At 41.1% G+C, this 23173-nt stretch overlaps 1 protein-coding gene across 1 annotated transcript in view; it reads right to left on the reverse strand.

Moving 5' to 3' along the window:
• Nucleotides 1-23173, reverse strand: part of CNTN4 (contactin 4) — an 886373-nt gene that overhangs the window by 329971 nt on the left and 533229 nt on the right. Inside the window, exons 4-5 of the mRNA XM_084840334.1 lie at nucleotides 21955-22081; nucleotides 20703-20878 (exon numbers count right to left, since the gene is read on the reverse strand). Coding sequence (XP_084696460.1) covers nucleotides 20703-20878; nucleotides 21955-22081 — 303 coding nt within the window. The remainder of the gene's footprint in view (nucleotides 1-20702; nucleotides 20879-21954; nucleotides 22082-23173) is intronic.

Here is a 23173-nt window from a genome sequence, read left to right on the forward strand (position 1 = left end):
AGGAAGACCTGAACAAGATCTAAACTCTGGTTGGACTTCCATTCTAGCAAACATACAAGAAAGCAAACAAAATGAAAAAATGGATCTTAGTAGTGGCCAAACCCCTGACCTTGCAATAGGAACATGACAAATGATCACACCTGTCGTCTGTAGAGGACTCAGCTGGTTCCCAAGGAAATCATCCTAGCTTAGCATAGCTTTTATTCAGTTCGCTGAATTGTATAAATAATTGTGGAAAAAATGCCTTCAGGCAGGGTTGCCTTGTTTTTTATTTAGGGCTTTTTAAAAAAAACATGGAAAAACCCGATGGTTACCTCCCCAGGTTAAACACACACACACACACACACACACACACACACACACACACGGTCAAACTACAAGTTATGTTAATTATGTAGTATGCAGCTAAATCTTATCTCTTTGTTTAGGTTAGAGTAACTGCACACAGACCAAATCTGGATGGGACCAGCATGCACTTGGAGGAGAGGATTGATTAAATCTTCCCCGCATTCGCTTCCTGAAATTCTGCCCCATTCCCAGATGCAGAGATTAAAAAGAAAAAAAAAAGCCTCAATTGACTCCAATTGAGACTTTTTCTTTCTTTTTTAATCTCCCCACATACAGGGGGTGGGGAAATTTTGGAAGCAAATGAGTGGGGAGAAGGTTTAATCCTTCCTTCCTTCTCTGTGTTTATATCAAACCAAATTAGAGCCACACACATTTACTCTAAAGCAAACAAAAAGGTAATACTCAGGTACATGCTATGCAATTAACATACCATGTAGTTTGCCCCCTGCCTCCCCAAACTAGTGAGTCCCAGGTCTTCTCCAAACAGAGGCTTTTTATCCTGCGATTTTACCAGGACTTCTGCTTTCGGATTCTTTGTGGGATTAACATTGGCCCTTTACATACGCTTCGCTTTCCCCCACTCCCCCCTTTATCTGAGAGTTCTATATGATACAACCACTAGATGGTGCTGTTGTTATAGCACCACTCCCTCTTTACACGGACAAATTCAAACTGATTCAAACTAGTTCTTTTTATTAGCTCATTATTTCTGTTTCAAATTAAGCCATGGAAATGGTTGGAAACCTCGGGAGAGGCACTGGAGGTTGACAACATCATGTAAAGCATCCACAAACTTCCATGAGTAACCAATCTCAATCACAGGATAAAAGCCCCATGTGGAGAAGTCCCCAGCGTTTAGTTACATATTCCAAGTATGAATACATATAACAGCAGATTCAGAGGTTAAACGTTTTATGGTTGAGCATATCATTTGTGCTAATGAATGTAGTTTAATTCTAAGTACTCAGCATCTGCATCTTATATAAATTTGGAGTTGACTGTTTTTAAGAAGTTATAAAATATTTAAGACTAAAATCTCTTATGACATCTATAAAGTAAATTAAAATTACAGCTTGGCAATATGGTTCAGAAGACTAGAGCAATACTAATCTCTCCCCTTTGCATGATAATAATATGTCCCATAGTACTACTTTGACTATACTGAGGTCCTAAAAGGAATATGCACAAAGATTCTATACTGCAATCATTCAGCCTGGAGATCAGCTTCTTGAGGCAGTAAAACCATTCTCCTGACCTCAAGTAGCTCCTGAAAAGCTAGTGGGAAAAGTGATGAAAAATCTGATAAGGCCAGCTGATACATCAAAGCTATGGGAGATAAGACAGCATAATAGAGATGCTTGAAGAACTTGATATTTGTAAATTCCAGTATGAACTGACCAGATCTGCAACACCCAGACTAACATGTGGAATGGAACTTAGTTATGCATCAGCATTTGCACTTCCCAAATATTCTGACATAGTGGGTAGTGGGGTCTTGAAAAGTGGGTATCTGAGCCTTTTGAGATGTTGGATTAGGAAGATGGATCCAGTTACTTAGTAATTTTCTGATGGTAGACCACTGCTGGTAGACCACTGACATCAGAAATGGAAGCTTTCACACAATTGGTCCAAATAAGAATGAGTTTCCACTGAGGGGCTGGCTTTTACTGAACCCATGAAAGTAAGAGTTTGTTCATTCCTTGAGAGCCTTGTTAATAATATCTAATCAAGGGCCTAGATGCTCTCTCTCAGACCATCCCCTCTGCAATGAACTCTGCATATGCTCTGGAACCCAAGACACTACTCAAGTAGGTAACATGTAACTAGATAAGTTAGACCGACTATTTGATTCTATTTGGAATTCAGTGTATGTATCATTGTAGCCTTCCTTGTTTTGCCCCCTTCCCCCCAAAGAAACTCTATTTTTTTTTACTTTTGCATATTTGGCTGTGTTGTTTTAAAAACAGGAATTCTCACGAAACTCTTCCCCATGCAAAGAACTGCACAGTTACAAAACGACCATTTGCGTTCACAACGTTTTTGGGCAAGAAAATCTAAGGTGCTCCTCCTAACTGGTGGCAGCCTGTCAATAATTCTTTTCTGGGGGAACCCTTGTAAAGAAGGGATCCACCTGAAGGGTAAGCCATCCCCCCTCCCAAGCTGTAACAATGTCCCCGGGGCCATAGGATATAGTGGAGTTCCCTCTCCGAAGGCAGGCAGGAGAAGATCTCATTCCAGCCACTGGAAACTTCTGCAGTGACTCTCTCCCCAAGGTTGGAACGTTGACATGAGGGAGCTGAGGAAGAGGTGTGTTGGGTATGTGCTGATGGGTGGAGAATCCACAGCCCTCCCAGCCCTACCCCCGGCAGGAGAAAGTCATGTCAGCTGGAGCTGGTGTGACCTATTTTCCTTCCATTGCTTCCAATGGGAGGGCTTTTTTTCCCATCAAAAAAACCCATGGAGAGGAAAAAGCAATACTTGCCCCCTCCCTCCTGCCTCACTCCCAACCTGCCAGCAAGAGGATAGATTGGATATCAGAGTGCTCCGTCAATGGTATGGAACAGGCTTTGGGGTGAACACAGCTTTAAGTGACATGGACTCGAAATTGGATAATTTGCCCTTCCCTAGAATATGAGTTCTTGTTGTTCAGTCGTTAAGTCATGTCCGACTCTTCGTGACCCCATGGACTATAGCACGCCAGGCCTTCCTGTCCTCCGCTGTCTCCCAGAGTGTGCTCAAGTTAGGGATGTACGAAAGTTCCGCCACGGATCTCGGGGAGGCCAAATGCCAGCGCATTCGGCCCCCCGAAATCGATGGTGGAACGGCCCGCCCCCCCGCCACGGGATTTACCTGGGGATGATCTTCCTTGCGGCGGCTCCAGCGGCGGCTCCGGCGCAGTGTTGGCGGCAGCCGGTCTTCCGACCGGCTGCCACCGCCGCCATTTCCAAGTTTAAAAAAAAAACAAAAAATGTGATAGGCTACATAAAGGTTTACGTAATCTATCACAACTAAATTTGAAAAAAACACCGTGATAGGCTACATAAATGTTTACGTAGCCTATCATGGCTGATTAAAACAAGAACAAAAAAAACGCGCGTACGCAAATGGCGGCGCCCATGGGCGCCGCCATTTGCGTTCCTTATTTTGGCACGTCTTAGTCTACGTAAACATTTACGTAGACTAAGACGGCGAAAATAAGGGGAATGCAAATAGCGTAGACGTAACGTTTACGTAGACTAAGAAGTGCCAAAATAAGGGACGCAAATGGCGGCGCCATTTGCGTATGCGCGTGTTTGTTTTTTTAAATCAGCCGTGATAGGCTACGTAAACATTTACGTAGCCTATCACGGCTGACTGCAGGGACGCAAATGGCGGCGGCTACGGCCACTGCCATTTGCGTCCCTGCTAGCCAGCGGCCGGATGTACAGCTGCTGGCGGAGCCGGCCGGCGGCTCCGCAGAATCGCTGCGGAGCACGGCCGGCCGGCCATGATTCCGGGGGGGAGGAACGGAGCACCTCCCCCCCGGCGAGGATTCCGGGGGGAGGGACGGAACGCCTCCCCCCACACCATCAGCATAATCCCCAAAGGTAAGTGATTTTCATACATCCCTAGCTCAAGTTCATATTCATTGCATCGGTGATGCTATCTAGCCGTTTCATCCTCTGTCGTCCCCTTCTCCTTTTGCCTTCAGTCTTTCCCAGCATCAGCGTCTTTTCCAGGGAGTTTTCTCTTTGCATTAGGTGGCCAAAATATTTGAGCTTCAGCTTCAGTATCTGTCCTTCCAATGAGCACTCAGGGTTGATTTCCTTTAGGATGGACTGATTTGACCTCCTTGCAGTCCAGGGGACTCGTAAGAGTCTTCTCCAGCATCACAGTTCGAAAGCAAAAATTCTTCGGCACTCAGCCTTCCTTATAGTCCAGCTCTCACAGCCATACGTTACTACTGGGAAAACCATAGCTTTGATTATATGAACCTTTGTCAGCAAGGTCATGTCTCCGCTTCTTACTATGCTGTCTAGGTTTGCCATAGCTTTCCTCCCAAGGAGCAAGCATCTTTTAATTTCATGGCTACAGTCACCATCTGCGGTGATCTTGGAGCCCAAGAAAATAAAATCTGTCACTGCTTCCATTTCTTTCCCTTCTATATGCCAGGAAGTGATGGGGCCAGATGCCATGATCTTAGTTTTTTTAATGTTGAGTTTCAAACCAACTTGTGCACTCTCCACTTTCACCCTCAACCAGAGGCTCTTTAGATCCTCTTCGCTTTCTGCCATTAGGGTGGTATCGTCTGCGTATCTGAGGTTGTTGATAATTCTCCTGGCAATCTTAATTCCAACCTGTGATTCATCCAACCCGGCACTTCTCATGGTGTACTCTGCATATAAGTTAAATAAGTAGGGCGACAATATGCAGCTTTGACGTACTCCTTTCCCAATTTGGAACCAATCGGTTGTTCCATGTCCGCTTCTTACTGTTGCTTCTTGACCCTCGTACAGGTTTCTCAGGAGACAGGTAAGGTGATCTGGTACTCCCATCTCTTTCAGAATTTGCCAGAGTTTGTTATGATCCACACAATCAAAGGCTTTAGCGTAGTCAATGAAGCAGAAATAGACATTTTTCTGGAATTCTCTTGCTTTCTCCATGATCCAGCGAATGTTGGTGATTTGATCTCTAGTTCCTCTGCCTCTTTGAAACCTCGCTTGTACTTCCAGTAGTTCTCGGTTCACATACTGCTGAAGCCTAGCTTGTAGGATTTTGAGCATAACCTTGCTGGCATGTGAAATGAACACAATTGTACGGTAGTTTGAACACACTTTGGCATTGCCCTTCTTTGGAATTGGAATGTAAACTGACCTTTTCCAGTCTTGTGGCCACTGTTGAGTGTTCCAAATTTGTTGGCATATTGAGTGCAGCACATTAACAGCATCATCTTTTAGGATTTTAAATAGCTCAGCTGGAATACTGTCATCTCCGCTAGCTTTGTTGTTAGTAATGCTTCCTAAGGCCCACTTGACTTCACTCTCTAGGATGTCCAGCTCAAGTTCAGTGACTGCACTATTCTGGCTATCAGAGACATTCAGATCTTTCCTGTATAGTTCTTCTGTGTATTCTTTCCACCTCTTCTTAATCTCATCTGCTTCTGTTAGGTCCCTGCCTCCTTAGCTAATAATAAGAATCCTTACCATTTATATAGATCATCCTAAACACTTTTATACATATACAAACTCAGTAATTCTTACAACAGCCTTATAATGCAAACCAGTATTATTATACCCATGTTGTAGATTGTGTGGAATGGGGCACAGGCTGAAAGAATAGTAGCTTGCCCTAGTGAGACTGTATGGTGAGATTCTCTGCCCTAGTCCACAGGATTGTAAGGAATAAGTTGAATTACAACCTGTCCTTCTGCCAACCACACTTTTCAGAACCATGTGGGATTCTTTTCATGTCAGAGTTGGTGAGATTTGCTACTGGCAGTGCAGTTAAGAACAATTTCCTCTCTTTTTGCCATTCACTGGAACAAAAGGCCTCAAATGATCATTTTTCCCCCAATTTCCTCACTAGCTTTTTATTTTTAAAGGCCTTCCGCAGCAGAATAAAACTTTGCTTTGCCTGTCTGTTTATATCTAGCATGTTTGTGATTGCGCACTGTCCCTGATGGCACACACTGCTAGCAACGCAGGTCTCTTTTGGCCCTATGCTATTAACTAAGTGTTAGTTTTGGACTCCCAGTATTCCCAATGCAGCAGATTTTCCAAACACAATTCATTCTCACATGCTCTTTACAACTCCTTGGCTGTTCACATTTCACCTGTGCCATCTGTGCTATCATGAGCCTTTCCTCACACTTAATCTTCAAGATGCTTGTGTGATGATACATGAATAATGAATAGATGCTAAATGAATGCCTCCTGGACAGCTTTCTGGGGGAAGTTTTACGGTTATATATACACATGTACATATATTCCTAAAGGCTGATTTCTTCTTACAATTTGCAGCAAGCACCTTTTGAAGGATTCAATAGGGACTTGATCTTTGGAATGGTTTACAACAGTGTCCAGATATCACAAGACACAAACCTCTGTTGAAGGGTTCTGTCACATTTTCATTTTAATGCAGGTTAAAGCACCTCATTAAACTATGAAACAATACACAAACATCTGGGAGGCTATTCTTGCACAGCTTACGTAAGCACATTATACAGTTACTTGCATATGTATTTACTTGACTCAGCTTAGTTCAACTCTTCTGGTATAGACCTGAGTCAGTGAAGTGCAATAGGTGAAAAAATTCTTCCACCTTAACCAGCTGGATCAGTGACAGGCACAAAAGTGAATAGAATAATGTGCCCCCTTGAGTCCCAAGCTGAAATGCAGGAAGCACCCCCAAATTACAAAGGGATCCCAGCACAACAGAAGTTGATTTAGGGTCAAACTACAAGTTACCTTTTAACATGTAGCATGGAGTTAATCAGTTCTTTTCCTCTATTCAAAAAGAAGTGTGTGTGCGTGTGAGTGTGTGTGTGTGTGTGTGTGTGGGCAGGGGGGCTTTAACCATTTGACAAAAAACAGTCCACCAATGGCAACCCCCTCCCCAAGTCTTAAGGTGTTTTGCCTTGGTGACAGCCCAGCACCCTGGGTTGAAGGCACTTTCCTGTCTCCACACAGGGCTAGAAAAGACTCCAGTCTGAAATCCCGGGAGCCACTGCCATTCAGAGCAAATAATACTAAGCTAGATGAACCAATTGTCTGGTTCATACAAAATATTAAATTTATTGAAACAATAAATGTCTTCTTTAAGGCTCTAGAGTTTAGTCCTACCCAGTTTCTTCCAGAGTCCAGTCCCTTTCCAGCAGGCTTTCTCAGCCTGGTGCCCTCCAGATGTTTTGGACTTCAAGCCGCAGCCGGCACCACTGTTCATGGATAATTGGAGTTGTCGTCTGAAACATCTAGAGGGCACCAGGTTGGGGAAGGTTGGCCTACCTCATCTCTCAGTCCTCTTCAGGGGCATTGTAGGCAATGCTTTCCAAAGCATTTCTGTGGGCAAATTTGCCAAACTAGGAACATAGCATCTGTGTGCTGCTTCCCCATGTGGTGAGTCAATGAACTGCATGTTGTAGGATCAGGCAGCTTAAAATCCTCAGGCCCTGGACTGACCCCACCTACCCAGGTTGGTCAATGAACCACCTTAGACAGGAGGGACTCTGGGAGGGCTTCCTGTTCCAGTTAAGCCTTGCTTGAGGAACTAGGTCGTTATAAGCTTGGGCCTGTGCCTGTATCCTTTGGTCCTGTGTCCTTGTTTGCTTCTCAGTCCTGCATTGTACTGCAGTCCTGATGCCTGGCTTGCTTCTTGATCCTGCCTCCTGGTTTGTACTTTGGTTCTGACTTACTCTTCTGTCCTGACTACTGGCTTTGTTCCATGGGTCCTGGCTCCCATTTCACTTCAGACTGCTGCCCATGGCCCAGCCCTGACACATGTATGGCTACAACAGGAACAACTGAGTGAGGAGGTTAAGACTATTCCAGTCTTGCTTGATAGTGGTGCTGCCTTTCAGTGCTATCTTCAGACTCTTTGGAAAGATGGCTTGTGCATGTCTCAAATGGTCCATCTATTCCAGAACAGTCAAGAAACCATCAACTCCAGGGTCTTAGCAGTGGCTTTCCCCACATCTTTGGGGTGGACAACTTTCATTGAATATGCATGGAAATCAAAATAAGGACCCCAATTCATTCTAAGCATTTGAAGTACAGCTCCTAATTACACAACACTTGAGTATATATTTTTCAGTACCTTTGGTACAGTGAGTTGTCTAAGACTGTTTCAGAGCAATTATTAATCTAATCTAGGGGTAGGAAACCCAGTGCCCCCCAGATGTTTTGGACATCAACTCCCATAACCTCTTGACCATTGTCCATGCTGCCTGGGGCTGGTGGGAGTTGTAGTTCAAAACATTTGGAAGGCACAGGATTGCCTACTCCTGAATCTGTTTATTCTTAATGTAAATGCTCAGAGCATAAGAGAGCCATTTTGGTAGACTTAGTTCTCAGCAGTACAGAACAGGAAGGGAAACATGATCTGCAGAACTGTTCTGTCCCACCTGCATAGTGGTAGTGTGTAAGGTAGCAAGACTGGGAAAGGAAACACATGCTGTACTGCTCAGAGAATATAAGATGTTAGTCTCCTCCCTAGAGGAGGAAGGAGCATAATCACAGTCTTCTAATTAGCCTGTACATGCGGGAGTTTAGGAACAAGCTGCCCTTTGCACAGAATTCATAATAAAGCTATAACTCAGGGCTTACATAGATGTTTTCCCCTTTTGCTGTAGATACAAATGGTTATTCTGTGCATATGTTTAACAAGGAGAATCTGTGCAAGACAAAAACACAGCCATGGATTGTGGGGCGGTTCAGAAGCCACCTCCGCCGGGCACCTTGCAAGGTTTGGAAGACATGCCAAGCCGTGCTTTGCTGCAGGTAATTAGGCAAATGGTGGGAATGGGAGCAGCACACCCCAGGGTGGCGGGGGAAAGCCCCGGTGGCTTCTTTTCTTTTCAGGTGATCGTCCAAACCTGGCCATTGGGTTGTATGTTAATCCCACTTAGAGTAGATCCATTGAAATGAATGGGATATATGTTGGATTAACATTGGATACAACTCAGCAGGTCAAGTCACTTAGTATATGCATGCTTAACAGCTCACATGAACAGTCTACTTGCATAAGCAGTGAAACATATGTAGAAAACCCATGCAATGTCACAACTTCAGTGAACAAGAAGTATGGCAAATTAAGAACTCTCCCTGTCCACAGAAATTGATCTTTGGTATTGCGTGAGTTATCGCCTTGTATGCTGCACTGCACTGCACTGCACTGCACCGCACCCATAAGATCACCCTTGTGAGCTGTTAAATGAATCCATCAGCTGCTGAATATAATATATGAATCAGCCCTAATGGCTTTTTGAGCATATTATCTTTGTTTAAAAGTCCATTATTTCATTTTTAATGGATTTTTGCTCTGTCTTTCACTATAAAACCTTTTCCAGTCTGGTTTTAAAGGCAGTATTAATTAATGTGAATTATTATAATTGCAGGGGTTAGCAGTAGTTGATCCGCAAGCCTGATTTTCTTCTGGAGACTTGCTAAAACTCGAGCCTGTGCTAATCTTTTGCCAGTTCAGCAAGAGTTTATTGTCAGGACTGGCTCTTTGTGACAGGATGTGAGTGTGTATCTGTGTTGTATTGTCCTTATATTCTTTCCCATTTATTTTTAGTTGGCTATATTGTTTCACACGCCATGTTTTCGCAGGGCATTTTTTATAGGGTCAGTTGTCTTTAGAGGTAAAAGCACTAGAAATTTACAATATCTTTATAAAAATGGTTTCATTACAAATGTTCAGATTGAACAGATCTTTTAGGGATGCAGCAAGAATACAGGCAGTGCTACTCTTATGGCTGTCTGACAGCAAGCAAATCCGATTTATTCACTCCCTCCTCCAAACTCCTCTCTCCCCTAACTGCTCCACTGCATCAACTCCTGATATAAACCAGGGTGTGTTTTTTTTCAGCATCTGCTGAAAACATGGATGGTTGGGAGTAATCTGTAGATACAATTCAGCTGACATTAGATACAACTATCTCCAAACATTTAACACAGTTTAGCCCATACCAACCAGATTAGTGCACAAAAATATAATAGGAAGCACGAATGAAATATCTTAGAAATGCAATTAAGACAAGAAATAAATTCCATAAAACAAAGGTTAGCTCAATAGGTTTTCTGTTGAAAGGGTTCACTGCATGTGATCTACATTAAATAATGCCTGGTTTTTAATCTACTACATATAACAAGATCCATGGCATAGTTTTAAAAGTTATTTAGTTAATACTGTTATGTTTGTGCACCCCACTTCTAAGAGGTGAGAAGTTTCTGGGGTTTCAGCACTTACTCAGGCTTCAGTTTCCTTAGAAGGAGGATACTGGAGACATGTGGTGTTTCTGTCATACAGTGTTTATTCACACTGAGCTCAATTGGAGGGTCTGCAGCATTATCAATCCAACAGATCCCTCTAAAGTTTTCCTGCAGAAAGCCAAAATCGGCAATCTCTTCCATCTTAGATCCACCCCCAGCACATTCTGATTTCCTGTTACACACACCGGCCTCACTTGGCCCCCTCTTCTTGGCCTAGTACAGTTGTTATCACCTCAAGAGTTATAGAGTCGGAGCAAAATCCTGAGTCTCTTTGTAATCAGAGGCACTGAATTAAGGACCTCTGAAAGGTAATTTAGACTAACCCCAAACACACAAATGTATTTATTTATCAAACCTAAACCTATTTTAGTGCTTTAGCAACATAAAATGCGCAATTTATAGCATATAACATACTATTTGACATATATATGAAATTTACAAAGCAGTCCTATGCAAAGTGGCGATGGTGGCTCAGAGTGCCTTTTACCAGCTTCAGCTGGTTTGCCAACTACGGCCACTCCAGGGGTGGGGTGGGGATCTTCATGACCACAGAATGAGAAGCATGTTGGAGTATTATCTGTATTTTCATGGAATCAGCTTTGGTCTGTCAGGGACACACGAAGCAAGAAAAGCCGAGTGTACTTTTAAAATCCAGTTTTCAGGAGTCACACAGTGCTTCAAAGGAACATACTTCCAGGTTTGGTGGGGGGAGTAGAATGGAACGTTATCAACCTGGCAGGTGCTGCTCAACCAATAAGAGAGGCTTGTTTCCCACCCAGAATACCTGATTCTCCATTACAGCATCTGAAGGCTCCCTATGAGAACACCCCCCACCCCAATTTCACACTATTCCAGCAAACAGTCACGGAGTTATTGTTCCCCCCTTTCCCTAATGTGTGCACTTTTCAATGAAGACAAAATCTCCGGTTCTCCAGTGCAGCATCTGACAGTTCCCCCTGAGAGCATCCCATCCCTGCAATTTTGCCCTATTCCAGCAAATTATTGCAGAGTAATTGTTTCTAGCACCACCCCTTTCTCCTTCTCTGGGCACTTTCTCACTGCTTGTAATGACAGGCTCTTGAGACCTCACCAGATTGCTACTGCAATAAAGCTCTTACCATTGGAGAAGCGACTTTACATAACATCAAAGAAGCAACTTTACACAAACTTTACACAACTTTATTGGATACGTGATTTAACACAACAATGGAGAAGCAAACATCAGAGAAGTGCATCATCATGGAGGCTAATTACTGGCAAAATGGGAGTGCAGGGTGATTCTGAAGGCTGGAAAGGCTCAGCGAGGTCACGGCCAGGAGAAAGACACACACAGGAGAAAGAGTGAAATGTATACATGCTTTAGCTTTGTAAAAGAAAAATTAAGAATATATTCAATACAAGAAAGAGCTGCCAACTGATGTAGCCTATGCTACCTACTCATATGTATCTCTGTTTTTGCCATCTGAGAAGTGTGTGTGGGGGTTAAAATAAAAGTTACAAATTTGGTGCAGACAGCTGTATAATGTGAACAGGAACAGTATTATACAGTAACAATATAAAAGACTAGCACCATTTTAAGATATCAAGTTATACTTTATAAAAACACTGAAAATGTTGGAACTCTTAAGTAGTCTATTACATTGTACACACACTACAGCAGTCTTCCCCAACCTGGTGCCCTCCAGATGTTTTAGACTGCAACTCCCATTAGCCTTAGCTAGCATGGGTAATGGTTAGGAATTTTTGAAGCTGTAGTCCAAAACATCTGGAAGATACCAGGTTGGGGGAAGCTGCATTATAGTGGATCAGCTGTAGACAACACATTTACTTACTCAAAGTAATACCTTGTCTTAAAAAGCATTTCACTCATTCCAAAAGCAAAAAAAAAATCATTGTTTTCTTCAGTGTTCTCCAACCATCCTTGGGGGAAAACAAACAAACACTTCTCTCCATCCCACTCCACTCCTCCCCCTGGCCTTCACATCTGTAAATATGGGTAAGCCAAAATTATCCCCAGTAAGCTCAATGGTGTTTTCATATACATTCCGTTAAAGCATCTACATCTGCCAATCCAATTGACCTGGGTCACAAATACAGAGGACTGGCCTGTGTGTGTAGAACAACCTTCTCCAACCTGGTGCCGTCCAGATGTTTTGGACTATAATTCCAAGCATCCCAGAGCATTGGCCATCCTGGCTGAGGCTGACGGGCAACTCCAAAACATCTGGAGCACCAGGTTGAGGAAGGCTGGTGTACAATATGTGGTATGTGTGTGCTTCCTCCAATCCACAGGTGGGTTCCGAGATGCAATCCCAATTGCCTGAATTAGGGTCACATAACGATACTAAGGGAGCAATCCTATGGCTGCTAGTCAGTGGCGAGACGGCCACAGGATATCTTCTCTTCTGGGAACCGACCTTCCCCACCTTTCGCACTGCCTCACAGGCAGCGTGGAAAAGCTACTTGCTCCGCACTTGCAAGAGGAGCACAGAGCGACTGAAGCGGGGCGTTCCAGGGGGCATTCTGGGGTGGGCGGAAATGCCGGTCTGACACGTCCAGTGTGTCATCCAGCAGCCTCCTCCCCCACTTGGCTGTCCTGTGGCTAGACAGCCGATCCCCTCCGTGCTTCTCCTGCCCTGCACTGAATAGGTGGTCGCGTCCAAGTTCAGAGGCGGCCACCTATCTGCATAGGATTACGCCCTAAGACACCATGATTAATTAAGAGTGATCCAGGCCTGTTTCTGAGTCAATTCATACATCTCTACAAAGGAAGAGAACAATACCATGTCTATACTCCAACATATAATGTAAGATTTTTCTGTCACCAGAAATACACAGATTGGAGAGCTGATAAGTGCAGCCACTATGCTTATCAGCTCTCCTGATCTATGTACTCTGAGGGTAATCATTGTGAAGGAAAATGCAACTTACACAGCAGCGTCTGTGAATCAGTTACCTAGCCTCTGAAGCACACTAGTTCCAAAACTGTAAAAAGTCCAGTGGCTTTTTCAATCAATCACACCATCAAACTATGGCAGCTCAATAATACTGCTATGAACAACTGTCATTTTACCACAGCAACATCCATCAAATAAAATGAAGGAACCAATGTCAATAATTCAGGATAATAAAGTTGTTTCAAAGGAATCATTACATGGGATCAATATTAGCTGCATATCATTTCACTTCTCTGCTCTAAGCTTGTACTGCTTTGCCTGTGTGCCAGCATACCTTTTCTTCAGTATTTAAGGATAAGGCATCTTATCCCTCAGAGCAAAGTGCATAGTCGGCACTTATTTTTTTCTCTGTGTGGGTTTGAAGGTGCTTCTTTTAAAACTAATGACAACATTTGTTATAAAGAAACTCATTTTTATGACCAATACCTTAACTTTTCTAACTATCTTCCAAATTACCCATTCTTGTTTATTTAGATTTTTAATTCATGCTCTGTGCGAATTCTTTGTTCTTTGCAAAGCACTCAGTTTTGAGTTGCAACTCGGGTCTCATGATCTCTAGATGAAATGTGTGTGTGTGCGTGTGTGTGAGTAAGTGAGCATTTCTGAAAGTAATTATGACACTGGTAATGACAGCAGTCCAATAAAATGAACCAACCAAAATACTATTAAATTTAAAACATAAAATATTGATAGTTTAAAGCTAAAGGAAAACTCCACTGTCAGGGCACCCAATTCATGTGATAGTTTTCTAGGATGGGGTTGAGTGGGTTGTACTCAAATAAGAAAACACTTTTTCATGTCAAAAATATTATGTAGGTACAAATGCAGCTAACAAAAGTTAAGGGTACAATTCTCTTTAAGAAGAAAATAAAATATAAACACTTTTTCAAGCTTAACACTTAGAAATAAGAGTCTTAATTCTCTGCATATCCACTAGCCACACACTACATGGAAAGAAAATCCATTCTACCTAAGCAGTACTTAAATTTCTCAAATGACAGGAGCTGGGGCTTCAGACATTACTGGAAACCAAATGTACTGATCTCTGAAGCTTTCTTCCTAATTCCAGGTGTTTGAGGGCTAATAGAGGTCTATTGAGTGGTGAGGTAAAGGGGCTGCCTGCTTTACCATCACTGTCCATGTTCCATGGCTGATCTGGCCCTCAAGAAGCGTGGTGTGCCCTGACATAACCTGGACCCTGCATATAAGTCTGGCACATAAGGTTTTCCTAAAATCTACTCCCCAAAATTTAGCTTTATATTGGCATGAAATAATTTCTACTGAAATACTGATGAAAGGCTTATATCTGACCTCACACAGTTTTAAGAACACCAAGCACTATCGTCTGATGAGTAATCTGCAAGCATAGAAAGAATACAACTATAGGCTCCAGTCAGCCCTTGCTGTAACATTGCCACAAAGAATTATTATGGAGCATCTTCCTCGGACAATCAAGAGGTCAGGACAGAACATGACAGATTGCTACTCCAATTTAAAAAAGCATGGAGAGCATGGAATGTTCAAAGTGGCCCAAACTCTTCCTTAACTCAAGAGCAATCCACCAATAAGAGCATCACCATAAACTGGAATAAGCACTGGGCAGCCTAGCAAGACAGGATCTACCACACTGGAACAGCATTAAAATGTTAACCCATGCATCAGGAACTATAGAGTATAACCACCCAGGTTTATCATGTGCCACACGCAGAGAGCAGAAGGATCAAAGTATACCAGCCAACACCATAGGTACCTGTAGGACAGGACATAAATTTAATAAACCAGAGGGAGAGGAGGCTACACAGCACTTTATGAGATCAATTATTTATTTTGCTACTCAAGTTATATATTAATAATTCATAGTTCCAAAGACCATCTTTCTGAATAGGGTAAACAGCATATAGGCTCGTCATAAATTCCTTATCCTTTATTTCTGACTTATGTCTTTATGTCTTTTATTTGAGAAATTAAACCAGTCCCCCAGCAGAAAACAATACTGTCATGCTAATCATTCTTATCAAAGAATGATACCGTTTAATCTGTATTATTTTGTTCATATATTATTGTTCATATATTATTGAATGTGTGAGCATCCAATGTGGAGTTCAGAGTTGTAGATCTTTACCACTGCAAGCAAAGGTTTTTTGGGTTTTTTTTTTTAAGTATCATCAGTTCATATCTTATTAGTGTGATGTAAAATGGTCCTTACTCTTTGAAATTTTATTCTATTTAAAAGGCAACTAATATGTCAAGAAACAATGAGCAAATTTTATATGTTGATGCATAACATAGCAAGTATTTGGGGGCACATACTTAGCGCTTTTATCAAAATTAGCTTGTAACCTAAATACATACTTCAGGAATAAATTGCTGACCCAGTCTGACCTCTTCAAAAGCTTAAATAGCTACTTCAGAGTTTAATCTGCAGGGAATAAGCTACACAAAGAATAATTTAGCCCTTAACTAAGAGGGAGAGAGAGAGAGAGAGAGAGAGAGATCTTTTAATGATGCCCTTGTATTTGAAATTTAACCCTTTCGCTTTTGTCTCCAAACTTGGATGGCTGTACTTTGGCACAGAATTTCAAAGAAGGCATGAAAGGAAATAAAGCAGAGGCCACCAGCAAAACAATGGGCAGTATAGATTAAAGGGAAAACTGTGAAAGATGTTGATTGGTAAGACAAAATGAGTCTCCAGTACTAAGGCAATATTGTTTTCCCAAGCTAAAAATATGGTAGAAACAAGGCTTGAGAGACTGCTTGGATCTTCAGGTAGCTAAGGGACGGTAAGTGCAAAGAATAGTCAGTGAAGAGGTTCCTGAGTAGCAGAAGAAGATAGGTTAAAGTCAGGATAAATGGCATTGTAACGGTAGAAATAAAACTCTATAGAGAATTATTAAAGACAAGGAACTTCTTCAACTCCTTCAAACAGCTAGAATGGGAAATATGTTGAGGTTTCTCCATACAAGCCAAAAAGAAGCAATTCTGCAGTGAAGGAGAGACTTTGAGCTCAGAAATAGCTCAGACTCCCAGTGCGTTTCACAAAATGTCCTTTATGGTTGATTTCATTCTATCAGAGTTACTTACACTGAACTTGAATGTCAGATTGAAAAGAATGCCTTATTAAAATTGATGCACACTTTATTGCTTTTTAGAAGCAAATTCTGTGTAATAAACTTAATCCACCATAGATATTTCAAAATCCAGACAGTTCAGTTCGCAATCTTCTTCGTCAGACAACATAAGATGACTTATGGGGGGGGGGGGACCTCAAAGCAAACAAATAAACAAAAACCCAACACACAATCTGACATACTATTTTTTCTCCTTTTCATCCTATTTCAAATAAAAATGTGAGTGATGTATGTGACATTTAATTGATGTAAGGGTTAAGAATGCGTTGGTTGTAAGAGTCACCATTTGAAACTTCATTGCTGAGAAACCAACTTTGCTTATTAAGGCAACCTTCTTAATTAAAAATCAGTCAAGCCAAGCTTATGCTTGCTCATCTATCAAAGTTTCTATTATAGTCCAGATGTGTTCTTGGGCTACAATGACATACCAATTAATTAAACGCAACACAGATTTTAATGTACTGTGCTCACAAATTGAGGCAAGCTTCAAACTTCTTTCTATCATAGAAAAAACAAAATCAAAACAAAAAACTTCTAAAATTGTCAAGTTCAATATTTAAAAGGTTATCTTCTGTTCATGTTAATGTGATATCCTCCGCCCCACCGCCACACACTGATTTTGATAGGGGATGTCCTAGCTCTTTATTACTATTGTATACACTCACTGTGCCATTTAAGTAAGTGGCCAAGTACCTCAGTTTCCCTTGCTGTTCCAACAGTGGTGCTCTGACTGATAACAGCAGAAAAGGGGAGTGCCGGCGTGGATCCTGTTTCCCTGTTATGCTACCAGAATGAGGGGAAAAGGCCAGGAGCTGGAATACTTCTTTCCCCTGCAATTGTGAGCAATGGGAGGGGAAATTGCAAGAATATTCAAACTAGAACAAAAGGTGGAAAAACGAAAGCCCAACTTCTATCTAGTCAGCATAAGCAGCAGGGCTTTGGATTTGGCAAAAGTTGTTCCACAGCTTTTCCCTTGACCAGGACGGTAGGAAAGCTCTGCCCATGGCATTTGCCATTTTATTATCTTCCACGTTGCTAGAATATGTGGTCAGGGTGTTGAGTGACTTTCACACATAATATGATGACGGTATATTGAATAATATGCTTTGAATAATAATGTATTGAAACTTAGCTTACTGAATAGCAGAGCTATTTGATTTGTGACATCTGGGATACCATAGAGCATGAGGATTCCGGAGGAAGAAGCAGTATTTATGAGGCAATCTCCTTGACAAACTGGAATTTCAGATTATTAGTCTCAAAGAAGCTGTTCGTTACCTACCTTCCACAAGCCCACATTTTCAGTCATGGAACAAACAACCCTAAGCTATCAGAGGCTGATACTATATTGTAAATTATTCTGGGAAATACAAGAGTTTGGCTTTCCATGGCTATCACCTTTTACTATGTATCATCTTTCAAGGAAGGCTGGCATAAAAATTGGCTTTCAGTTTGGTATATGTTTTCATTTTCAGGTTTACTGAGAGTAGCATCAATATAATAATCAGCAAAATTAATTTGGATGAATAAAGTGATGGCTGAAGAAGAGAAACAGTGAAAGGGCACAAAAATGATGTTCATTCAAAAATAATAATAATGGTGGCATAGTTTTTAGTGGACCTGTTTTCCATAAATATGTTGTTTTGATTTTATTTTTTATTGAATATGTGATGTTTTATCATCTTAATTTTGTGTAAACTGCCTTGTAAGGGTTTTACTAAATGGTGGGGTATCAATATATATAATAATGAAAACAATAGTAATAATTCGACAGCAACATGGGAGTGACCCTACCCAAACACAAAGGTAAACTCAGTAAATCACATGTATAATCTCTATATATTAATCCGGAGCACAAATTTTTGTTCACTCCATTTCAACCCCTAAATATTATCTGATCACATTTGGAACTGTCTCAAATTAAAGCTGCCAATGCCTAGGTTTGCAGAAAAATAAATGCACCCCTGAAAATAAATTGACAACCTTGCAATTACTTGTTAAAGTTTATAATAACTTCTGTCATGGAGCCTTTATTGTATGGGTGGGGTGGACGACCTTTTTCTTGTTGAGATCCATGTTACCTCAGTCAAAACCTGTCCATATGGCATATTCCAGCAGTGGGTGGGGCCAGAGCCAAAAGTGGGTGGGGCTACAGAAGTGACTCTTAATTTTGTCCAGCATGCAACAGGGAGAAAAAAGACTTCTGCATACATGCATTTTCCTTCCCCAATGTGCATGAGCCCCCCTTTGTAGTTGGAAAGAATCAATAATTGTAGTTAGAGTAAACAATATCACTAACCTGCAGTGAGGCCAATGAAGGGGTGTGGCCTCAGAAGAGCCTGGAGGTCTGGACTGGAAGGCCTGGAAGGCCGCATTTGGCCCAGAGACCAGAGGTTCCGCATTCCTAACTCTACTTCATGCTATAGGATGTATGCCAGGGGTCTTGAACCTCTTTCAGCCCAATGGCTGAATTCCACTTGGGAGAAGCTCTCGGGGGCCACATTCCAGTGGTGGGCAGAGTCAAAGGCAATGGGGACGGCCCCAAAGACCGAACACACCAGCCTATGGTAGCTTAAAACTCTTAACTGTCAGACACTAAGCCTTAGGAGAGGCATGAGAACACTGCACAAAAGCCAGGAAACCACCAAACAATTGGTGGTCAGGGAAAAGGGTATGTGGCCATCTGCGGAACCCTGAAGGGCCAGATTGGGACCCCAAGTGGGCTAGGCTAGGCCCCCAGGTCTGAGATTCTGCATCCCTGATGTATGCCATCCCCAGTGTCTTGGGCTGTCCCTGTCTAGGGAGAATGTATGGAGTAATCCCTTCAGATAGAGAAATATTTTTTTTAGATTACTATTACTACATGTTGTTGGTTCCACCAGTTGCAGAACGTATCTTGGGGTAGTATATGATACTTTTAAAGAAGCAGCTCAAGCACGTAATTTACTAATTGACACATGGTTGCAATTTTTTTTACAACAGCTAGAGCTAGTTTTTAATAGTTAGGTAACAGAATGGAGGACAGGAAGGCCTGACGTGCTATGGTCCATGGGGTCACGAAGAGTCAGACACGACTTAACGACTGAACAACAACAACAACAGAATATAATATCCTAATCTGTTTCCTTTTCCCTCCTCAGTTTATATCTATCTGTCTAATCATCCATCCATCCATCCATCCATTCATCCATCCATCCAATCCAGAACAGCCAGAGGCAGGGGAGAAGGGTCTGAGACAAAAGCATCTGTATCGTAAAGGGTAGTGAATCTATCCAAAATACGTACTCTACTGCAGGCATGTCAAACAGAACAAAACTTGCTATCCATTAATTGGTCCAATGAATCTGGTCCAAACAGTGCCTAACAAACTGTGGCAAGTAACTTCCACAAGTTTCTAACTGGTACTAGCCCTTAACCATATTCCCAAATGGGCTCATTAGCCAATTCAAATGGCTCAGTTTAGCTGTACAAGCAAGAATATTTACTAAAAAGAGGTAAATGGCTAATCAGGAAATGTCGAATATGGAAATGTAAGATAATATATTGCTTATGTTCTCACTTATATAATATCACAACATACTTCACTTTATAAATAAAACCAAATGAGAACAAATGAGGGACGCCTTCAGGAACCTAACAGCAACATCCTAAGCGTGCTGCCTCAGAAGTAATTTCCAATGGTTCTCAATGGTGCTTTCTCCCAGATAAATATGATTTCAGCCTAAAGATGTTTGAGACAGTAAAGGTTTTCCATATAAACTTTATGCCTAATTTATTGACAGGAGTATTTAACAGCTGAAAACACTTCAGCAAGGAACTCAGAATGGAATGGCCTACAAAGGTTTGCAGAGAAATATTCTGACCTTATGTAAGTGACTTCTACGCTCAAAGGACAAAACCAGCACAGCCAATCGTCATTAGATCTCACACGGTGTAAAACATAAAAGCAGCCATTATGGGTTTTACCTTTTGAAGATCACGTCCGTTTGAATAGTTCCGAAGTTTAAAACGTGCTGAACATTTATATGGTTTTCATGTTGATAAAGTTCCATTATATGCCATATACCCTTTCTTGCTTTTTCACTCCAACCAAAAACTGAGAAAGGGAACCACGCTTATTTAAGTTCTTTATAAGAATAAACCTGTCAAAATATTTGTACTTCCACAACAAAATTAAGAATTCATTCTACAAATCAAGATATAGCCTAAATGGAATAATGTATAAGCTTCTTGAATGCCATCAATTTTGTATGTTTTTTTCCCCCCAACAATATCTGTTATATTGTGTCATTGCTACTTACATGCAAATTGTAGTTTAGCTTCTCGGCTAACAATTGTTCCAAACGAGTTCGTTGCTATGCACTGGTATGTTCCAGCATCTTGAGTTTTATTGGGATTATTGATCAACAAGCTGCCTTCAACCACACTGTAGCGGTAATCCATACCAATGTCAACAATGGTTCCATTTAACTTCCACCTATAGTACAAAAGTGCCAGTCATTGAATTTAGCTAACATTAAAGGATACATATACCCCCCCCCCCCAATGAGGCATTCTCTACTTCCTTTCAAGCATGAAATCAGAATTTCCTGTACAAGGCTGAAATGTTATATAACATATAACCCTATAAGTATACTTTCCAGTCAGTAACAAACATGGTTTATGACACTGCTGCACTGCTGCTTCTACTGAAGCTGATGCTCTCTGTGATTAATTATTTTACAGAATCATACAACTTTAGGACCCTTCTTTTCCATGTTTGCTTTTTAAATCTTCCATCCCGATCCCTTCTCTCCTCAAAAGCTTGGCTATGTAGTAATATACGAATTAAATAAATGTAGTAAATAACTAAAATAAAAATAAAATGTGTCTATTTCTAAACTCTCCCTATGATCACGTAATTACTCTTAAATCTCTGTAATTGCTCTTTCCTTGTCACTTTCCTTGTTAAATCCTGATCCGCAGATTTAAGCCATCCCAGTTCTATCCATTTTCTTGCTTATGGAGTGCATTCAGACAACCCTTAGCAAGATAACTTTGGGGATTAAAGGAAATCTGAGACAAGATGGTCTGCACTGGCAACCTATATTCAACAAGCTTTATTAGCAACATATCAACAGCATGGAAAGACACCACAAATTCCAATACATCTTAGGGCTGTAGCTTATCTAATATGTTAGTAACAAGGAGTATTGTGGCACCTTAAAGACTAACATTTATTGTGGCATAAGCTTTTGTATGCCCACTTTATCAAATGCATGAAATGGTAATCCACTTACACCTACTTAGGTGATTACTTTATGTATCTGATAAAGTGAGCTGTGGTCTTTCAAATTATCTGTCATAATAAATATGATAGTCTTTAAGGTGCCACAAGCATCTATGCTTTTCTGCTGTTGGAGATTAACATGGCTGTTTCTCTAGAAAGTAACAATGTGCCCCAGATGATCTGCATTAGGTTTAACTGGAATCTTCTGCTGAAATCTGATTTTATGTCCTTTTCTTAATTACTATACTACACTGCTCAAAACAATGTATACTTATGCAACAAACCTTATAGTTGGTTTAGGATCTCCCCTAACTTCACAGTTCAGTTTGACTTTCCTTTCCTCAGAATCCAGTGCAAAAATGACACTGCTTGGTTCCTGGATGAAAACTGGTCCATGCAGCATGTTATCATCTGTAGAATTCAGAATAATGAAATTTATGTTCATTTCATGTCACTAAAATCATCTTACTATCACTTACAATGAAGATTATTTGACAGTTGTAAATGTAGCATATGAACTTGAGCACACTCCAGGAGAGAGTGGAGGACAGGAAGGCCTGGCGTGCTATGGTCCATGGGGTTACGAAGAGTCGGACACGACTTAAAGACTGAACAACAACAATTTACATACATATATAGACAAGGTAAATATAAATTTTAACACTTGGCCCAAAAATACCAGATCTCAAAGTATGGCCCCAAATGTATATCACATATAAAGGAAAATACAAACAAGTCTGAGAAGATGTCAGCATGGTTAAGAAACAGAGTTAAAACGCTACAAAAGGCAAGTAAGTGGAAGTCTTGTTCAAACTAGAAGGATATGCAGGAAAAACAAACACAAGGTGACAGTAGCCTGCAGTAGCCTGTACAGTTCTTGACACTCCTTTCTCCAAAAAAAGAGGATATCACAGACCTGAAAAATATGATCAAACAGTTGCAACAACTTCCCTAAAAAGAAAAGTTAAAGTGTGATTTTTTTAATTTAGAAAAAAGGATGATTAAAATGAAACAATAAATATTTATAAAATTATGCATAGTATGGAGAAATGTGATGGAAAGAGACATTTTTCTCTCATAACACTCAAATTTGGGGTCACTTAATTACATTGACTGATCATAGTTTCAGGAAAAACAAGAGATAGTCCTTCTTCACGCAATACAAAATTAATTTAGGTAATTCACTGCCACAAGATGGCCAGTAGCTTAGATGGCTTTAAAATAAAAGGGAATTTATTTAAAAATAAAAGGCCTATCAACTGGTATTAGCCATAACAGCAAAATAGAACCTAATGATCAGTGCCAATATACCTCTTAATAACTGTTGTTGTGTGAGAAACAACAGGGCAGGCCTGTTATTATTTAGATGTTCCTGAAAGCATTAACTCGGGGGTGGCCAACTCGTGGCCCTCCATGTTTTAGCCTACAACTCCATCATTCCTCACCATTGGCTATGCTGGTGAGGTCTTATGGGAGTTGTAGGCCAAAACATCTAGAGGGCCA

Source organism: Heloderma suspectum, chromosome 2 (assembly GCF_057233095.1).
Source record: "Heloderma suspectum isolate Gila_16-S chromosome 2, 16-S_ref, whole genome shotgun sequence".
Classification (NCBI taxonomy): domain Eukaryota; kingdom Metazoa; phylum Chordata; class Lepidosauria; order Squamata; family Helodermatidae; genus Heloderma; species Heloderma suspectum.